Source organism: Excalfactoria chinensis, chromosome 3 (assembly GCF_039878825.1).
Source record: "Excalfactoria chinensis isolate bCotChi1 chromosome 3, bCotChi1.hap2, whole genome shotgun sequence".
In the NCBI taxonomy this organism is placed as follows: domain Eukaryota; kingdom Metazoa; phylum Chordata; class Aves; order Galliformes; family Phasianidae; genus Excalfactoria; species Excalfactoria chinensis.
Window position 1 is genome coordinate 84,422,060 of NC_092827.1, and position 17,397 is coordinate 84,439,456.

The 17,397-nt window shown below is 42.1% G+C and overlaps 1 protein-coding gene across 2 annotated transcripts in view; it reads right to left on the reverse strand.

Annotated features, from left to right (window-relative positions):
- Positions 1-5,074: 5,074 nt before the first annotated feature.
- LPGAT1 (lysophosphatidylglycerol acyltransferase 1) overlaps positions 5,075-17,397 on the reverse strand; it is a 55,102-nt gene continuing 42,779 nt past the window's right edge. For both annotated transcript variants that reach the window (XM_072331842.1, XM_072331843.1), the window contains exons 8-9: positions 14,121-14,227; positions 5,075-10,685 (exon numbers count right to left, since the gene is read on the reverse strand). In XM_072331842.1, the coding sequence (XP_072187943.1) occupies positions 10,534-10,685; positions 14,121-14,227 (259 nt within the window). In that variant the 3' untranslated portion in view covers positions 5,075-10,533. The remainder of the gene's footprint in view (positions 10,686-14,120; positions 14,228-17,397) is intronic.

Genomic DNA, 17,397 nt, shown 5'->3' on the forward strand with positions numbered 1-17,397 from the left:
TGGCAATTAAACGTAACACAGTACTCTAAAGGCATTCTGATGTTTTAAAGGTAATTTCCTTATGTTGTTACGACAGGGCCGAATTATTGTAATGCCTAATACATAATTCTAGATAAGTATTTAATAATCATGTATCTTAATATGGTAATTCTAGAATTTAAAACCTTTTAAGTAGGGGATAATCCAACATTCCTACAGAACATTTCATTGTGATTTGCTAATATGATGAAGAGCATAATTTTGTCTGCAAGTTTAGTGATTTAAAATGTCATATACAAATAAGCTGCTTTTTTTCCCCCTAATTTTTGCACTATCCTTTGTTACAACTGAACGTAGCTATTCGCTCTTAAGATCAGGTCCCCATTAAGCCACAGGCTGATGAAAAAACAGAAGGTACAAGAAGAATCTGGTTGGTTGGTTAACTGCAGACAGTCCAAGTGTAGCTACTTCAATGGCTCTTGATGCTTATGAGAATGATAGCATAATGCGCTTGTGCTTACAATGTTAGCATTGACGTGAAGGTCATAGGTAAGTCCCATTGCGTTCTCCAGTGCTACTAACAGCACATCAGTCAACACACAAATGTTTCTGTAGGTTAAGTGACAGGTTAGTGTGTCCAGCTGGATGTGACCAATAACTCAGAAATGCAGGAGTAGGAGTGCAATTTAAAGTCACTTTCGTTGTGAGCCTCTGGTTCCTGAGGTGAAAGTGGCACCGGTGACATCCCTTGAGAAACACAGGCCTGTTGGCTGACCTCTGTAGCATCACTTTAGGCAGAATGCTAGAAACTGGTGGTTAATCCCTCCACAAGCTAGCTCAGTGCGTTGTGCTGGCAGGAAATTATGGCTTGGTTTGAGCGGATGTAGGGCTTTTGTCATTAGTACTCAGTGCAGAAAATGAAAGCACAGGGAAGAAAGTCAGGCAGTAGGCCATGGCTTCCGAGTCTCGTCCATTGTCAGGCCAGCGGTTCGACCATGAGGCTTCACATGTCACTTTAAATAGTGTATAGGCCTCCAAGATTTCAGTGTCAAAATCAGTAGTATCCTAATGAACTCTGCCCTTCATTTTCTCCCCTCCCATCCCCCTTCGTATTTTTTGTCTCTCTCTCTGCAGGTTCACTGAATATGTTTTCAGATTTCGGATAAATTTGGAACATTTTCATTTATAATTCTAATTAGTCGACATGAGAGGAGCTGACCTCTTTTACAATAACTGGAAAGGTTGAGTAATTGAGGTCTGAGTAACCAAGGTCAAAATATGATGCTGAGCATACGCCTTACAGTAATCTAGTTTGGACTTTACAACATTAGAGATATTAAACTACAAATCTTCAAAACACAAAGATCTACTTTTCCTCTATGAAGAAATAAGATATACTTGTTTTTTAAACTGGAAATTGTTAATGGAAGGGCGTCATAATATTTCACGTAGCTGCAGCGCATCTGCTCCTGTTTAGGTCTATTCACATTAGCAATAATACTTAGGATAAAGCTGCTTCTGTCTTTAATACAGGATCTGTTACGTCATGAGAGGTTCAATGCCTGCAACAAGCACCATTACATAACAATGCTTCATCCACACTATCTGTTGGCATGCATTAGTCAACAAGGACGAGGGGCACACAGCTGTGGGAATCGAGGTTCCTCTTTACACGCTGCTTCAGAGATATGAAAATGGGTCCAAGGAGCAGGTGGCCTGATATTTCTTACTACATGTTTTCTCTTTCTCCCTAAGAGGAAGAATGAGATCATCTCTGATTCTCTTATGCTAATCTGTTTTCAAAGTTGCTATAATTTGTTGGAGCAGGCTATTACAGCATTACGACCACTCAGAACTTACAGCGTTACACCTGCAGTGATAGAAGCAGGAGTGAGGAGGGACACACTGCTCCACGCGCAGTCCTCTGGAGCAGCACCCATTCAAGTAAAGATTTCAGAGCGAAAGAAGAGCACTTACACATGCTTGAGCCAGTTTAACTAAACCTCTGTGAGCTTGTACGCAATTATTTCCACAAAGCTGCTTCCTGTCTTTTACATCAGCTACTTCAGTCAAGTAATTATTTTTCTTCAGATTTGTGCAAAGAGCAAGCTTGAAGTAAGGTGCTTCTATCAGAAAAGGGTAAAAGGCAGCAAGAGAGCCATTGTAATAGAAACACTGTGGGTCCCCTGGCAAGGAACAGTTCAAGAGGGCAGGGCGCAGCATTTAATTTGCTTCTCAGTAGGCCGCAAGCCCCCATAAAAGCAGTTATTGAGTAATTGTCCCTACCCTGCCTTCAGTGCTGAGCTCACCAGGCCCTTCTTCTGTAGTCTGCTGCTTTTCCTTTGTTGCACTTCTGCTGATTTCGGCACAATTCCATTGGTACTAATGGTAATGGGAGCGCCGGTACAAACAAGACTGCTGGCACTATCATCACCGTGGTGCCAAGATCCGAGCTGTTAGGTGAAAAAGCAGTTTAAACCTTGTAATGGAGGTGTTGCTTCATAGACCCACAAGTTACCTTCCTCCAGCTGTGTGGTTCGGAACCTCTGCCACCGGTGCAGTTAGATCTGACAAGCATCATCACTTGGCCTGCTGTATTCATACAAACTGAGGTCAGGGTCCCTTGGAGGCAATGTGCCGCTTACTGCTGACTCTTTGTTTCTGTGTTACAGTTACAACAACAGGGCACCATCTTCCATCCTGATTGTGGATGTTAAAGCATGCTGGATGAACACCCAATCCCTTCACAAAAGCACAATGCTACTGTTGTGTGATTATAGCTATTTTAATATGAATCATCATTAAAACCAGTGCAACCAGTGCAACAATTAACTGTTGGCAAAATGATTGTTTTCGCCCTGATTTGCTGAAGTGAGCAAAAAAATGCTGTACTGATTTGCTGTACTAAACTGCCTCGGTGGGTGCCATGCTATACATTACCCTGTCATCATAATGCTTGCTTCTAAAATCAAGGAAGGGTTATTGCTATAACCTCAAGACTTGGTAGCATTCATCCAGTGCTGCAAAGCAAGGAGCTTCTTGTTCCTGCAGTTTTGTTCATTTAACTGCAGCACTCACCTTTCTGTCTATACAGCTTATTTCTGACTCATCTTCTGGGCTTACAACATCCAAGATAAAAATAGGTAATTGTTCTGTCTAAATTCCCATAATCCTTGTACTCATTAAACATAAAGTCATGTAACTGTTCTTAGTCAGGATTGCACTAATCAGTGCAACTGGCACTTCTGACCTTGTGATATCTATCCTTACTACAGCCCCAGGTCTGCTGTGCTGCCTGATGCAGCATATATCGCACCTCCTCTCACAGCCAAGTGCAAAGAAATTGGTATTTTTTCCACATCTTTACCCTTCGGCTTGGTTGAATATTTTGGATTTATTTTCACACGGTCAATTAAAGGGCCACAAGTTAAAAGCAGAGACCAAACTTCATAGATGCTTTAGGAAGACAGTATTTTCACGTGGGGGATAATTGCTATTGGCAGTAGATGTTTTCTGCTGTAGGTGCTAACGTTTACTGTTTGATTTATGTAAGTTTCACTGCAGCCAGGAGGTCACTAATGGTAAATCCATTATTAAATCAAAACTCACCGTCAAGCTGCATTAAATGATTATTTGAATAAATTACGCTGACAGGCCAATCAATTCTCCGAACGTTATAATAAAAAGCAGAAGGAATGTAAGTGTGCAGGTGATGAACCTACAGGAATGAGAACAGAAATGTAAGTAGATAGCTCAGAGGAGTCCTCGGTCATTGCAGATCTGACAGGGGTATATAGAGCAAGGGAAGATAGGCAGAAAAAAACAATTGGGGATTGTATTTGTTTTTAAAGTACTCATTAACACAGGAGGAAAGGCACAACTAGTGTGAACACAGAGCATTTGGAACTAAAGCAGCTGTCTCTGAAAACAAACTTACCTGTAGGCAGCCTGCAGTACTCGTCCACAAAAACATGTCAGGACTACAAAATAGGATGCTAAGCAGGCAGCCTTCAAGGAAAACAAAATAGGGATATAAATTTCAGTGGGCCAGGACATAAGCTAGCTTCTAATGGGAAGGCTGGAAAGAAATGATCTATACATAGCAAAGGTATTTGAAACCCGTCCACTCCAAGGATCCTTACAGTCTGCCCTGAGATCAGCTATTCTTGGTGAGGACACTGGCTTGGACATATCTGGGGCCTGACTCACAGACAGCTTCTGTGGTCTATATTTACATAATGAAGGCAGGCATTTTAATAGTTTCTCCAGATACGAAACGTGCAAGAACTTCTTTACGGTGAGGGTGACGGAGCTCTGGAACAGCCCAGAGGGGTTGTGGAGTCTCCTGCTCTGGAGATATTCAAGACCTGCCTGGACACCTACCTGTGTGACCTGCTGTAGGGAACCTGCTTTGGCAGGGGGGTTGGACTCGATGATCTCTGGAGGTCCCCTCCAACCCCTACGATTCTGTGAATAGCCTGAAAAAATTAGTATTTTATTTATTGCTATCTCTTGCAGTTCAGGGCCTTATTAAGTCCAGGGCAGAAACACTGTGTTGAAAAGTTAAATGAATAAAAAATTGGCCATATAGTTACTAGTAAAACAATAAGGTTTGTACTCAGGATAACATCTAGCCTAGTTACCTGCATCATGTAGGTCACAACCTCCCCTGGTAATTCAGTTAAACAGAACCTACTTCTATCTCAGCTCCACAGCAAAGTATTTAAGAGGACAGTTTTAACCTCAAGAGTGAGGGACCAAATACACACCCCTTAGGACAGCTTCTTCTGCACAGAGCTGCTGCATCTTTCATCTTCCAGAGTATAGTCAATGATGGAAACTACCTGCAGGGGGCTTGTATGTAGCATTTTACTTTCTTTGAGGCAAATTTAAAGATCAGTTCATCATAACTCAGTGAGCCCCTTCCCATCTTTAACACTCGTGGATCAATTTGTGCCAATTCTTAACACTTCTGCAGCAGTACTTACAATTCATCTTACTTTTAACGTTATTGTTAAAACTTTTATCCAGCCGTGGTAGATGGCAGCACAACCCACCAACCAAAAGCCACATGGCAGCCAACTGAAAGTAAGAGCACACAGAGGAGTCCTGAGAGATACAAATTTATTTATATCTGATCAGCACGTCATGATATGGGCACAACTCAGACAGCTGACATTCCCGTAGCCAAAAGGACGTCTTCCTTTGTAAAAATACATCTTTTCTTCCCAGCAGGAAAGGTTTTTGTTTCAGTTTTTTTTTAAACAAACATTTAGGCAGGAATGGATTTACAACAATGGCTTCTCAGAACGATGACACAGCCGGTAAGCAGCGCTCTCCCACCTGTGTCTTCATTTAGATTTCAGGTTCTTCCTCCCCAGCTCCCCCCCACCCCTCACAGGAAAACACCACACAAAGAAGAGCACAAAGCCCAGAGGGGAAACAAAGAGGTAGATGGAGCTTCAGCCGTCACTGTTGGCCAGACGTCACCTTGTGCTGTGAGGAATTCCTTGTTGGGTCACACTGCAGCGCTGCGTGCTGACAGGTAATGCTGCACGCCAACAGGTAATGCTGCACATGGTAACTGAGCACTGTCTCAGGGCTGCAGAATGGATGGGGCTGTTCTGCTCCACACTGCTTTGCCCAGCTGAAGCTGTTTAAAAGCAGACTGCACTTTTAAACAGGTGCATCTGCCAAACGACTACGGCCTCGCTCACAAGGTTGGACTCCCATCTCTCCTAGGTGGCAGCAGCCTGGGGTCAGTGCGGACCTGGGTTCTGTTCCCAGCATCCCCTGAACTCTTAGGAACTTGGAGGGGAATCATTGCTACACTGTACCCTGTGCAGAACCTGCAGGCGGAGCACCCACAGTTTCCAGCAGGTACTTGAGCAGGGGAGGGCTGCAGCAATTGCTTTCCCCAACCTGCTGCTCCATTCCTCCCCTTACACAGCTGCTGGTACAAAGAGGTTCCTCTATTGATCCTTCCCCAGAGCTCCATAACCAACACTGTCACTTAACGCCCAGCTGCATGGTGAACTGTTTTTTTTCCTCCAGTATTTGTAGTCTTCATGGCGAGCACAAACTGTGCATCTATTAGATACAAGCACAAGAAATACAGCCCTCAAACAAAATCATCTCTGCTATTTTGTTTTGAGAGCCTCTGAAGAGAAATGCTTCCTCTGGTATCTGCCTGCAGTTCTGAACAACATCTTGGCTGCTAGAAATACCTGGTAAAAAAACCCAATGAAATAACTCCAATACAACAAATCCAACCACAACAGCCATCTGCACAGTCACAGAGTAACTGCACCCATCTGTCATGCAGAGCACGGCACGGCTAACGTGGGGGAAGGAGAAAATTGGATGCTAACATAAATGCTATCAAGAAAACTAACTTTTATGGTCCAAAATGAACACCGTTGCAGAGAAGCTTTAAAAGCACTCGCTCACTGTAAGAGGACAGCTGGTCAGTGTATCATTAAACTTCAGTATCCAATGCTTAAATCAAAGATTTGACTTCAAAACCCACAGAATCCTTCTCAGTCCTTTCTGCATCCCAGGCAGATTCCACAGCTTTAGCACAGGAAAGCTGACATTGCTCAGAAGTGTTGATACTGCACACAGACTTTTAAAACCACAGAATGCATTTTGTTTTGCTCTTGCAACTGTTGTTCTTAAAAAAAAAAAAGAAGTGTAAAAGTTATCAAGTATGCAGTTTTGCAAAATAACCCTTTATTTCGCATGGCTCCACTATTTCCAAACGATACAGTACCCGGATGCATCATTACGTTGTGTGATTGTATCAGCCCAGCACGCAGCCTCCAACCTGCTGTCTCAGAACGCGCCCGCTCCCAGCTCTAGGTGCCTTTGGTTCCAACACTGTATGTCAAGGCAAAGCGGAGCAGCTGGATCTGTCACACACAGTGATCGGTGTATCTGCATTCACTTAGGCAAACAAAGTTGACAGAGTTAACAGCACTTTATGGCCAAACGCCCCAAACAATGACATCGTTTACAAGAAGATGAGTAAGGAGCAGTTCCACAGCAGTCATTTCAATGCAGCAAGATGCATCCTGTTTTGAGGCTCGGGGTGGAACAGGGAGAAGGAAGCTGGTAGTTTTCAGGGCAGTGAGGTTAATTGCAATCTTTCTTTTCAAAACCTGATGAGAGCAGCTGGAAAAAAATAAATCCCTCCTGCAAGAGTCATCACTGTTGAAACAAGTGGTAATAGAGCCATACATACAGCGAAAGAGAATCTGTGTGGAAGGTACACACAAAGGGCACTAAAATAGAAGTGCTGCTTGTTTTGGAGGGGCAGATCATCTCCTTATGATGAAGTTCAGTAAGAGCAGTAATGCTAAGCCATCGGGGCCTGCACTGTTTGCAGTGAAACTTGTTTATGAACAATTAAATGGAGAAAATTAGGAATGTTGAGCACAACCCTGACAGAGAAATGCCTTTATTCACAACGAACTTGAACCGCCACGTTCTCACTTGTGTGTGCAACAGCTTTCCATTTATTTCTTTCATCCTGTTGTCACTATATACATTCTTCCATATTATTTCTCCTAACACGTATTTAAAATCACAGCAATTAACCACTCTGTGATCAACTGCACGGTTCATAAACACTTCTATCAAATGCAGGTTGAACTCTTCAGAAGAGGAAACCCTTGGCTGCAGCAGCACAATGCCTGCCCCAGCTGTAGCCCCAGCCAATGCCAGAAGGTCCGACCCAGCCGGAACCCACAGGGATCCAATGTTTTACAAGCCTGCCTGCCAAGCTCTGGCCTTCACCAACACATAAAGTACCATCCAAGTTCATGCTGGGAGGATACTTTGGATTTTCTTCAGTTTCATTCGACTGTCACCTACAGCAGCTCAGTCGGAGCCAGAGACAACACCACGCTCTGCTCACATGTTCCAGAGCAGGCAGGAAAGAAGCCTAAGACCTAATACTATTTACTCAACCTATCAAAACAACAACCAGTGCTTTCAAACAGACGTCTCTCAATACTGAGAACTATAAAGGAACTAACTGAAAATGCATGGGACCAGATGAACCACAGGATTACCTGAAACATTATTGCGCATTACTAATTTCTTCAGGCAGTGTGTGAACACTCACTGTTGACTGCAATCCATTGGAAAAAATACTGCATTGCAAAAGAAAAAAAGAGTATGCTCTTACATGGAGTTTACTGGATCAGTTACAAACAGCCTCGTGGTGCAAGTTACTGCTGTGCAATATGCTTATAGAAACTTCCCTTTTCATATCACCCCAGTCTGTCCTATCTCACGTTAAAACAGCTGTAAAATAAGGGCATCTCTATGGCTCTGATCGACCCACTCTGTGGAGGACAGCAATAATTAGCTCACCAACTGCATTTTGCAGTTTTAGAGTCCATTTGTGCCCAGGTGCTGCAGCCTTAACCACTCACACCTGATGGTGATGGGCTGCCCCAGAACCTGCCTGGAAAAAGGCAGATTAAATACATTCATTCCATCAGCTGTGATTTAGCAAGAGCAACAGGAAAGGACTTAGACTCCCTTTTCAGAGCATACCTCTTCTCAAGTGGATTTATGTTACACCAGCATTCAGGTATGGGGCTAGGTGTAAGACAGGTGGGATTTCCAGACAGCATCTTAAATAAAATATTAAGGCTCTATATATCTAGATAAATGCTGTCCTTTGCCTTCCCACTGCAGTGGTACATGTAAGTCCATGAGGGGACTCAGATCAGGGGAACTTGTCACGGTTCCACAGCCATCCCCACAGAGCTACTTCAAGATAAAACTCATTTTAGAGCGAGAGAGAAGTGGCAGATTTGACAAAGGGCTTTTCAATTATGTCAAGGAAGTCAGCCTTGCTTCATATGTTGGTACGCTCATCCTGCTCCTCCAAAGGAACTGACTGTGTTTGTTTCTGCATGTCGCCCACAGGTTCGATAGCAGGAGAAGGGGGATCAATATCACTAACTGAGAGCCAAAACCGCTGAGGGCTTACTTGGTTCTCAGTAAAACCGACGTACAAAAGGCAGCATGCCACATCTCAAGTTCTGGCTCTCCTGCTCGTATTTAGAGAGATTAATTTTATTTTAGGAACAGCTCTCTCAAATCTGTGTATAATCACACAAAGACAATGCCAACTAGACCAGCCGGGGTCAGGACACACACCGCAGACTCCCTTTCTAGAGCATCTCATTTTATACATCTGGAAACCGAGCTGAACTTCCGTTCTGGTTTGCCTTTAAAATGAACTCGTTCTTCCATTATGATTTCTAGCATGCTGGTGAGCTAATTAATACTGCCCTCCGTATAGTCACTCAGATGATTTACCATTGCTTTTGCTTTTCTTTTGTAGTGATATCCTCATAGAGATTCATGGTAGCAATTACACCTACTTTTTTTTTTTGTTTCTTTTTTAATACATATTTTTCTAAGAAACTAGTTTTCTTCTGTTATTTCTTAGCAAAACATTAAGATGGTTGGCATTGAATCATTTAAACTCTCCCACAAGTACATTTAGTGCTGTTGCAACTAGCAGGGGAGAAAAAGGCCTCTATAAACCACTCAAAGGTCACCTTGGTTGGACTGCAGTATACAAAGTACAAAGGTGGCTAAAAATCACCAGCAGCACCAGCGGGCCTTCAGAAACAGCTGGCATTGCTCTGGCAATTGGTCAATGCATGGCAGATAAAGCTTTTCCCTACTCCCCGTGTCTTTCTTTCACTGTATTTTCGCCTTTAAAAGTGCATTTAGAAAAGTGACGATGATCAACTAGATGTATTCTGAACAAAGGGAGAAAAACAGATCAAGTGACTAGTATTTGCCAGGTTTCCTCATAATATGAGCTACGGGTAGCACACAGAATTCGGTTAGCTGATGGTAAGACCACAGCAGGGATGGGCTGATTCATCAACTATGGATAACTTCTAATCACACTATGATGAGGCAATGCTTTTTTAAGGACCGATTCCTCACAAAACACACCTGAACAGGACCCTGTCGGGGTCTTGGTTTGAGATCAATGAGTTTGAGACAGCAGCTGCTGACTGGGCAATGGCAAAGATGCCACCATCAGCTCCGCTGATATCTCTGGCTCCAGCACAATGAGCTGCAATAAAGCACACGTTTGTGCAAATGAGGAATCTCTACCACACCAATGCTGCACAGACTACTGAAGAGACAAGTTGCTGAGTTTTCTGAGCTCTAACTACAACGCCGAGAAATACTTATGGTGACAGTTTTCTTGTTGCAGACATTCTTCTACGGTGGTTGTACGATTGCACCTTTTGTCCAAATGCTGAATTTGCTCAAGTGTGGGTGAGAGTATACACTTCTTAAAAATACAGACAAGTCTTAAAATAATACATCATCAGGTCACTATGCTACTGATCTTCTCTTTCAGTGGAGTTTAAAATTTCCCCAAAGAGAGGTGAGAGTCCGTCCAGTATTCTTCTTTACTCTTGTATACTCACATTTGCACATACAACATGGTACTCATTTGCAAGAGCCTCAATTCCCACTGTGTCCTCAGGTCCCATTCCACTTTTAAAATAGGCAATGATAAAAATACTGTAAGATGCAGTACCACATACCGCCTGACAAAAACGCAAGTGATTGTATGCCAACCAGCCACAGGTTGCTGAGCGTCATCTCCCGAGAAACAGCTTTCGTTTGACCCTGCAGTGGAGGAAAAGCTCCTGAAAATGAAAAACAAACAAACAAAACACATTCAAGGCATCTGCAGCAGGAATACGGGCTGAGTGCATTACTCTTGACTACTGCTGCCTGCCCCACAGCAGCACTGCACACAATTAATTGGTTAATTCTGTATTATGTTGGCAAATTGATCAAACTGACTAGGTTCTCTGTAAAGCTTTACAACTGTCAGGTAAGAATTTTGTATACTGTGAAGTACAGGTATACTCTCAAGTTTTCTCTTGACTATGAACATCTACACACACATGCACACACACAGCCATACAGTTTTTCTTGCACTTATTTGTATGTGTTGTTTGAACATCCAGTAGTCAGTTGTGAAGTGTAAGCGAGGACTCTGATTTGCTACTCTGTTTTCTAGAATGAATTTTGAAATGCCTATTTGAACTGAGAAGCATTGGCAAGAGATACATCCATGATTAAAAAAAAGTTTATTCTCCCCCATTCTGACTTTTTCTGACTTCACAGAATCACCAAGGTTGGAAAAGACCTACAAGACCATCCAGTCCAACCATCCACTGATCACCTCACTAAACCATGTCCTTCAGCACAATGTCCAAACATTCCTTGAACACCTCCACGGTTGGTGACTCCACCACCTCCCTGGGCAGCCCATTGCACTGCCTGACCACTCTTTCAGAGAAGTAATATTTCCTAACATCCAGCCTGAACCTCCCCTGGCACAGCTTGAAGCCATTCCCTCTAGTCCTATCACCAGTTACTCAAGAGATGAGGATAAATTATGAGGATGAATACACTGTTACAGACAGTGATCCTTGATGCTGCTAGACAAGCCAAGCCAAGCCCTTTTAGTTGTCCTTCACAGGAACGACTCCTTCCCCTTCATCATCTTCACACCTATCACCTGCCCCTCGTCCCACTTCAATTCATATTTCTCGAGCTGGAATGACAGATCTGTATGCAGAATTTCCAGATGAGGTTTCAGATCTGGTACAATGGAAAAAGTATTTTTCCAGCACTACTGAAAATACCCTCCTGTTGCCCTGTAGGATGACATTGCTTACTTTTTTTAGTTGCATCACACCAGTTGGCTTAAGATCAGAGCACGAATGAGGAGCATGATGTCTTCAACTATTCATTTCCAATTGATAAGCTCCAAGTTTACAGCGTTGGGTTTTTATTTGTTTTAATTAGTCTCCAAGAGCTAAATGTAATCCCATTTGTGTTACTGCAGTGTTCAAGGTTATCCCACTCAAGACTTCAGAGCAATCACGCGCTTGCCAATACAAGCTTTCTTTTAGCTGCTGGGAATCTGTAAGCAGTTTTAACTTTATAAATGAAAGGTGGAAAATGTACTACATGAACAAATGTGACAGACTGATATTCAAACTTTTAAGGGTGTTTTTGTGGGATTTTTTTTGTTTTTTTTTTTTTTAAGTTATCAAATGTTACAGATCTTCCCTAGATCTATTGAAGTCCTTAATATTGGGAATACTAAAAAAAACAAACAACCAAACACCAACTGTTTTAGGCTGAGATTCTTCTTCTTTCCAATAAAAATACTTCAAAAGAGAGAGCGCACAGTACAGATGGTACTGGTGACAACAGCAGTGACAAGCTTTTGACATTTCAAGTACAACTAAACGTTATTCCAGCTTAAAACAAACAGTGCTCTGACTTCAGACAGTGTGCCATTAAAAAGCTGACATCCGGGGAATTGTTGGGATCCCTTTTGTGGGACCTCCCTGGGGTTTTCTGCAAACCGCAACAGCTCCTGTTCAGTAATCCATGGCAGCAAAAGAGAATGCCACCAAGTTCTCAACTGACATAAGTGGTAGTAACTTTTAAGTTATGGTAATTTATGCCTAATAAGGTTCTACATCATATCATTTACATTTATGATGCCTTAATTAATTCCTGCTTATTACATTGCCAAATTATAGCCAATTATCCTATTTTTGAAGGAGTAAGTCTGATTATATTCATTACGCTTTTTGCAATTCTGGTCTGGTTAGAATTTTTAGGTATGATCATTTCATTTTAGTGGTATTTGTGAAATAATGTCTCAGCGACATGAACTCCTGACATCCTATTAACTACACCTTTAAGCACAATCACCAAGTTATTTGTCTAATATGTGCATTCAGATGCGATGTATACAGTAGGCTCTGACTTTGCCATCCCTGATGGCTGAGGGGCAGCAGTATTTCATACAGCATAGTACAACTCTGGTTGTCGGAGAATTCAAACTTTCTAAGTGTTAACATTGGTAAGATTAAGCATTCAAAATGGAATCAGAACAGTTCTTGCAATAAATCATTCAATAAAAGTAGCATCTTCATTTCAGCACAGTCACTCTGAAACACTAAACTCGGTTGATCCAACAGACTTTCTTTTCCTCAGAAGTTGTGGTAATCTCTAAGAGATTTGTTTTTTTCTTCAAACAAGTTACAGTATTTCTGTTGGAGTCTCCCTACTCAGTCAGTACTTGATAGAGTTCCTTTCCTGTATGTCTAAACAAAACCATTTTTCCCTCTCTGTTTTTTCTTTTTCATTTTAACATGTTAATTTCCTCTGGTGTGTACTCTGAAAACACCCACACCCATTAACTGAATGGGGAAAAAAAAGAGGCTTCAGGAAACATTTCTCCAGCTCAAGTGCTTACCTGATGTTTTAAATCACATTATTTGCCATTATCCCTTCAGTAGTGTTACTAATGCCCTACATTTATTTAGATCTCTCTCATCCTTCAGCATCCAAAGTATGTTGCAATACAAGTGACTCAGCACACCTCACAGCAAGGAGACCGGCAGGCACAGCACAGGGCTGGCATGCAGACTCCAGAGACCTCATGCTGCATCATTCATACAGACCCTTCCAATAACACCTTTCTGTTTTGCCTCACAAGAAACAGAATACAACTAGGATTTTGCATTATGCTTACAGACTACTTAGACCAGTTTTCTCTAACAATACAAGCACCAGGGGAAGATGCTAAATAGATAAAACTTGCCTCACACGAGAGTCTTATTTAATCCCTTTTAGCCAAGAGTTTGTTGATTATTTAAACCCTGAATATTCCCCTCCAAACATAAACTATGGATTCTCTTATTGTGCATGTGAGTGTTCACTGCCTCTCTGAATCTTCCTAAAACATTCCCCTCTGTGAAAGCCTCTGGCAGCAAGTTTCACAGCTGAACTGCTGGGGAAAGAAAGGGATTTCCTTAGCTCTATTTGTCATGTCTCAGTTTCCAAATATCACCTGATTCTCATCTTAGCCAGGCAAATGTTTCTTAAGTATTTCTTAACATGAGTTCTTTTGCCATGTAAAAATGTCAGTAATTATATGTACTGTGTTCATGTAAAAAAAATATACACATTCTTAAGTCACCTTGAGATCCTTGTAAGAAAAACCATAATGAAAGCATAGTTCTCTTAGCTAGATACTTTCCTACCTGTTTCATAGAAATGGGACAAGAGATCCTCCTTTTCAATGAATCGTTGATACAGCCATTGTGAGAGAGCTTCGGGCTCTGCAGGTACATCTTTAATTGGAAAGATCCTACCAGAGAAGAGAAACACAATTCATTCTTTCGTTTGTTCACAGACCACATAATTATTCAGGACGAAAGAAAGGAATGCTCCAGGCTACCAGACAGATGCTCACAGGAGACATCTGTATTTTAAGCTTGCAGCAAATACAATAGTGCAGCATTTGATAGAAGCTATTCTATACTAGGTCTGCTAAGGAAAATTCAATGTCCGGGATAGAATTCACTAAGATACAGACAGAGAGAAACTCCCAGCAACCCACTGTACCTCAGCTAACTTTTTTCAAAACACAATTTCAGATCTTACAATGGTGAAACCACTGCAGCAGACTCAAAGTGCACTTTGGTATATACAGAAGATGCTTTGTATCTGCTGCGTTCCACTGGGAGGGCACTGAAGAAGAAACGTGTGCATCAAGCTGGCCTGAAAAAAAAACAGGCTGAGAAACATAAGACCTTGACAGGAGCTTTCTCCTCCCAAGAGAACTCCCAGTTAGCCTGTCATCTATGCTACGTTTTACTTCCATTAGTAGAGTTTTCTTTCTTTTTTAAAACACGGTCTTGTATACCGAAAAGAATTTGCGATAACAACTCAATCATATGGGCAGTGTCTGGACTGATAAGGGAACAGCAGACACAGAAATAACGGATGTTTCTGAAGAACGCCTTTCTTATTTTTACAGTTCTCAGCATTCCTGCTTGACTTGTTGCAAAGTCATTCCTACCTCCTCCTTTCACCATTTTTTTTCATGAAAAAACAAGCTGCGGTGGAGGAGATAAGCAGCAAAACATGGAACCGATCAATGAGAAATACTAATGATGTTTTGACATACAAAGAAAATTTCAATATAAGGAGGTGAACACTTCCCACTATGGCATCAGTGTTAACTCAGAGAGCTCTGTAGCTTTTGTATCAGTTCTGCCTACAAAGTTCTCAAAGAGTTCTCCGTGCCTGAAGTCATTGGCACAAGGAGGAGCTGGAGGTAGTTGGTGGTCCAGTCAGTAGCACAAGCTCTTAAGTTCGTACATTAAGAAAAAGACAAGTAACGAATCATCTTACCTTGAAGCTCTGGTGTTACAGAACACTTCAAAATTAAAACACAAAAAGGCAAGTGAAAAGCATCCCCAAGGAGAAGGGACTATCTTTGTTGAGGGCTTAACATTAAGACAGATGGCCTCCCTGTCCCCAAGTACTGCTGTACTGCCAGGCTCTATTTTTACGCTCTCCTTTCTATCTGGTGTGAAGAGATAAAAGGCCTCAGCAACTGAATATTGCATTTCACAGCGTATTTCTGAAGGACAGATGCTCGCTTACACACATCTGAAGATAGTTAGGGACTAAACACGCGTGTGGGCTTAGGACAGAAATCTAGGATTACCTGGCCTCACAAGCATTTTCCAACTCCATAACCTAAGCAAGCCTGATATTTTTCCAAAAATATACTCATTTGTCTGAAAACATCATCACAACGGCTAACAGAATGCATGTTAGAAACTATTCATCAGCTGCCACTGTCATGGAGTAGCAAAGCAGTGTAAATGACGGGAGGCTAATGGAGCACAGTATGCCAGCCTCCTGCTGGAATCCATGCAGGCCCTTAGATGAGTCCACACAGTATCGGAACACTTGGACATCTGAATACAAACTCAAACCGTTAAGAAGTTCACACCCATTTTGAATGAATATTAATGCAGCATGGAGAACAACTAGTTTTCCAATTATGCTACACCGGCTGTTATGACCTATCAGTGATAACGTTTTGTGTATTTTGAGGTATTTTCAAACATGGTTTTAGATTATCTAGGTTTATTATTTCACAAGCACAGCATTAATGACAGAACTTAATTAGAGATTAAATGTCTAAATCCTCAGTCTATGGAAACTGAACACACTGCCATGTTCCCTGCTCCTCAGACAGCTCCTTTAGGACCATGTTTTAAAGGGAGTTCAGGTCCAGGAAAGCCAACTGAGAAGATCCAACATTGCAAAATTCTACACAGATGATCCAAAACCAAAGGATGGAAACGTTGCTGTCTACAGCAGGTTCATCACCAGCCGTTAGCTGCAGATCTGCCAGCTCCAGCCTTCAAAGACACTCTTGTGTCTCTCATTCCTTTATCTGTTAAATGTGAGTCAAAGAAAGTAGCTGCATTTGTCCCCCATGCTGTGAGCCCAGAGATCCTCCCCTCAGCTCAGCCACACTTTTATTTCATACAGTTTTCAGAACACATCTCAGACTGAACAGGAATTATCCTACCATTTTTCTCTGAGTTTGACAAAAGGTATCACTTTTTTCCATCTGCAAAACCTTAAGCAAATCCAATGATAACAAAGCCAATCAGATACATAACAAGAGCAGACAAAATCCTCTGTCAGAACATCAGACAAACATGAAATGGTTTCCAGAATTGATACAGCATAAATACCTGAATAAATTAATGTATTTAGGTAACAGCCAAAGCACTGAACCAGCAGCCTCCAGCACCTGCTGCCTCTGTCCTACAAGACAGCACCTGAGCTCATGTGTCCCAAACTGCACCGGTCCCTCTGCAGGGATTTCCCTGGCTTTCCCCACGCTGGGCCCAGCTGGCTGCAACAAGGCTGACAGAGCTGAGGGGATTCTGTAAAGGACTCTCCAAGCGGATGTTTCTTCTGGTTTCCAAAACACACGACAGCTAATTAGTCTCATCTTGTTAGCATTACAGCGATAAACAATCTATGCTCTTCTTGCCTAGAGTACCATTCTCTCTGTGGCATCATGCATGCACACAGACAAGCCTACCACGACATCTGTTTCTCTGCCAGTTGAAAAAAAAACAAAGGACCACCACTATTTATATCAATGACAAAATCTGAACAGCCCCAGCATGTCATTATTTTGCTGTTAGTTATTCCAAGATGAGAAAAGCTGGACCAGAAGTTAAAAGAATGGCTCACAGGGAAGATGGTGCCATCTACTTCTGAAGAGACTTCACACAGAAATCCTCTTCTACTGCCTTGGGATTTAGTTTCCTCAGGGAAACTTGCACTGTGAGCACCCGTCCCTTCTGAATCTGCACCTCAAACTCACGATGAAGTATATGGTATGCATGAAGAACTAGAGCTCTTAACTCTTGCTAGATTCTTCCCTACCCTTGGACACAGAAGAACAGGATATGTAGGTACAGTTACCTTCATCAG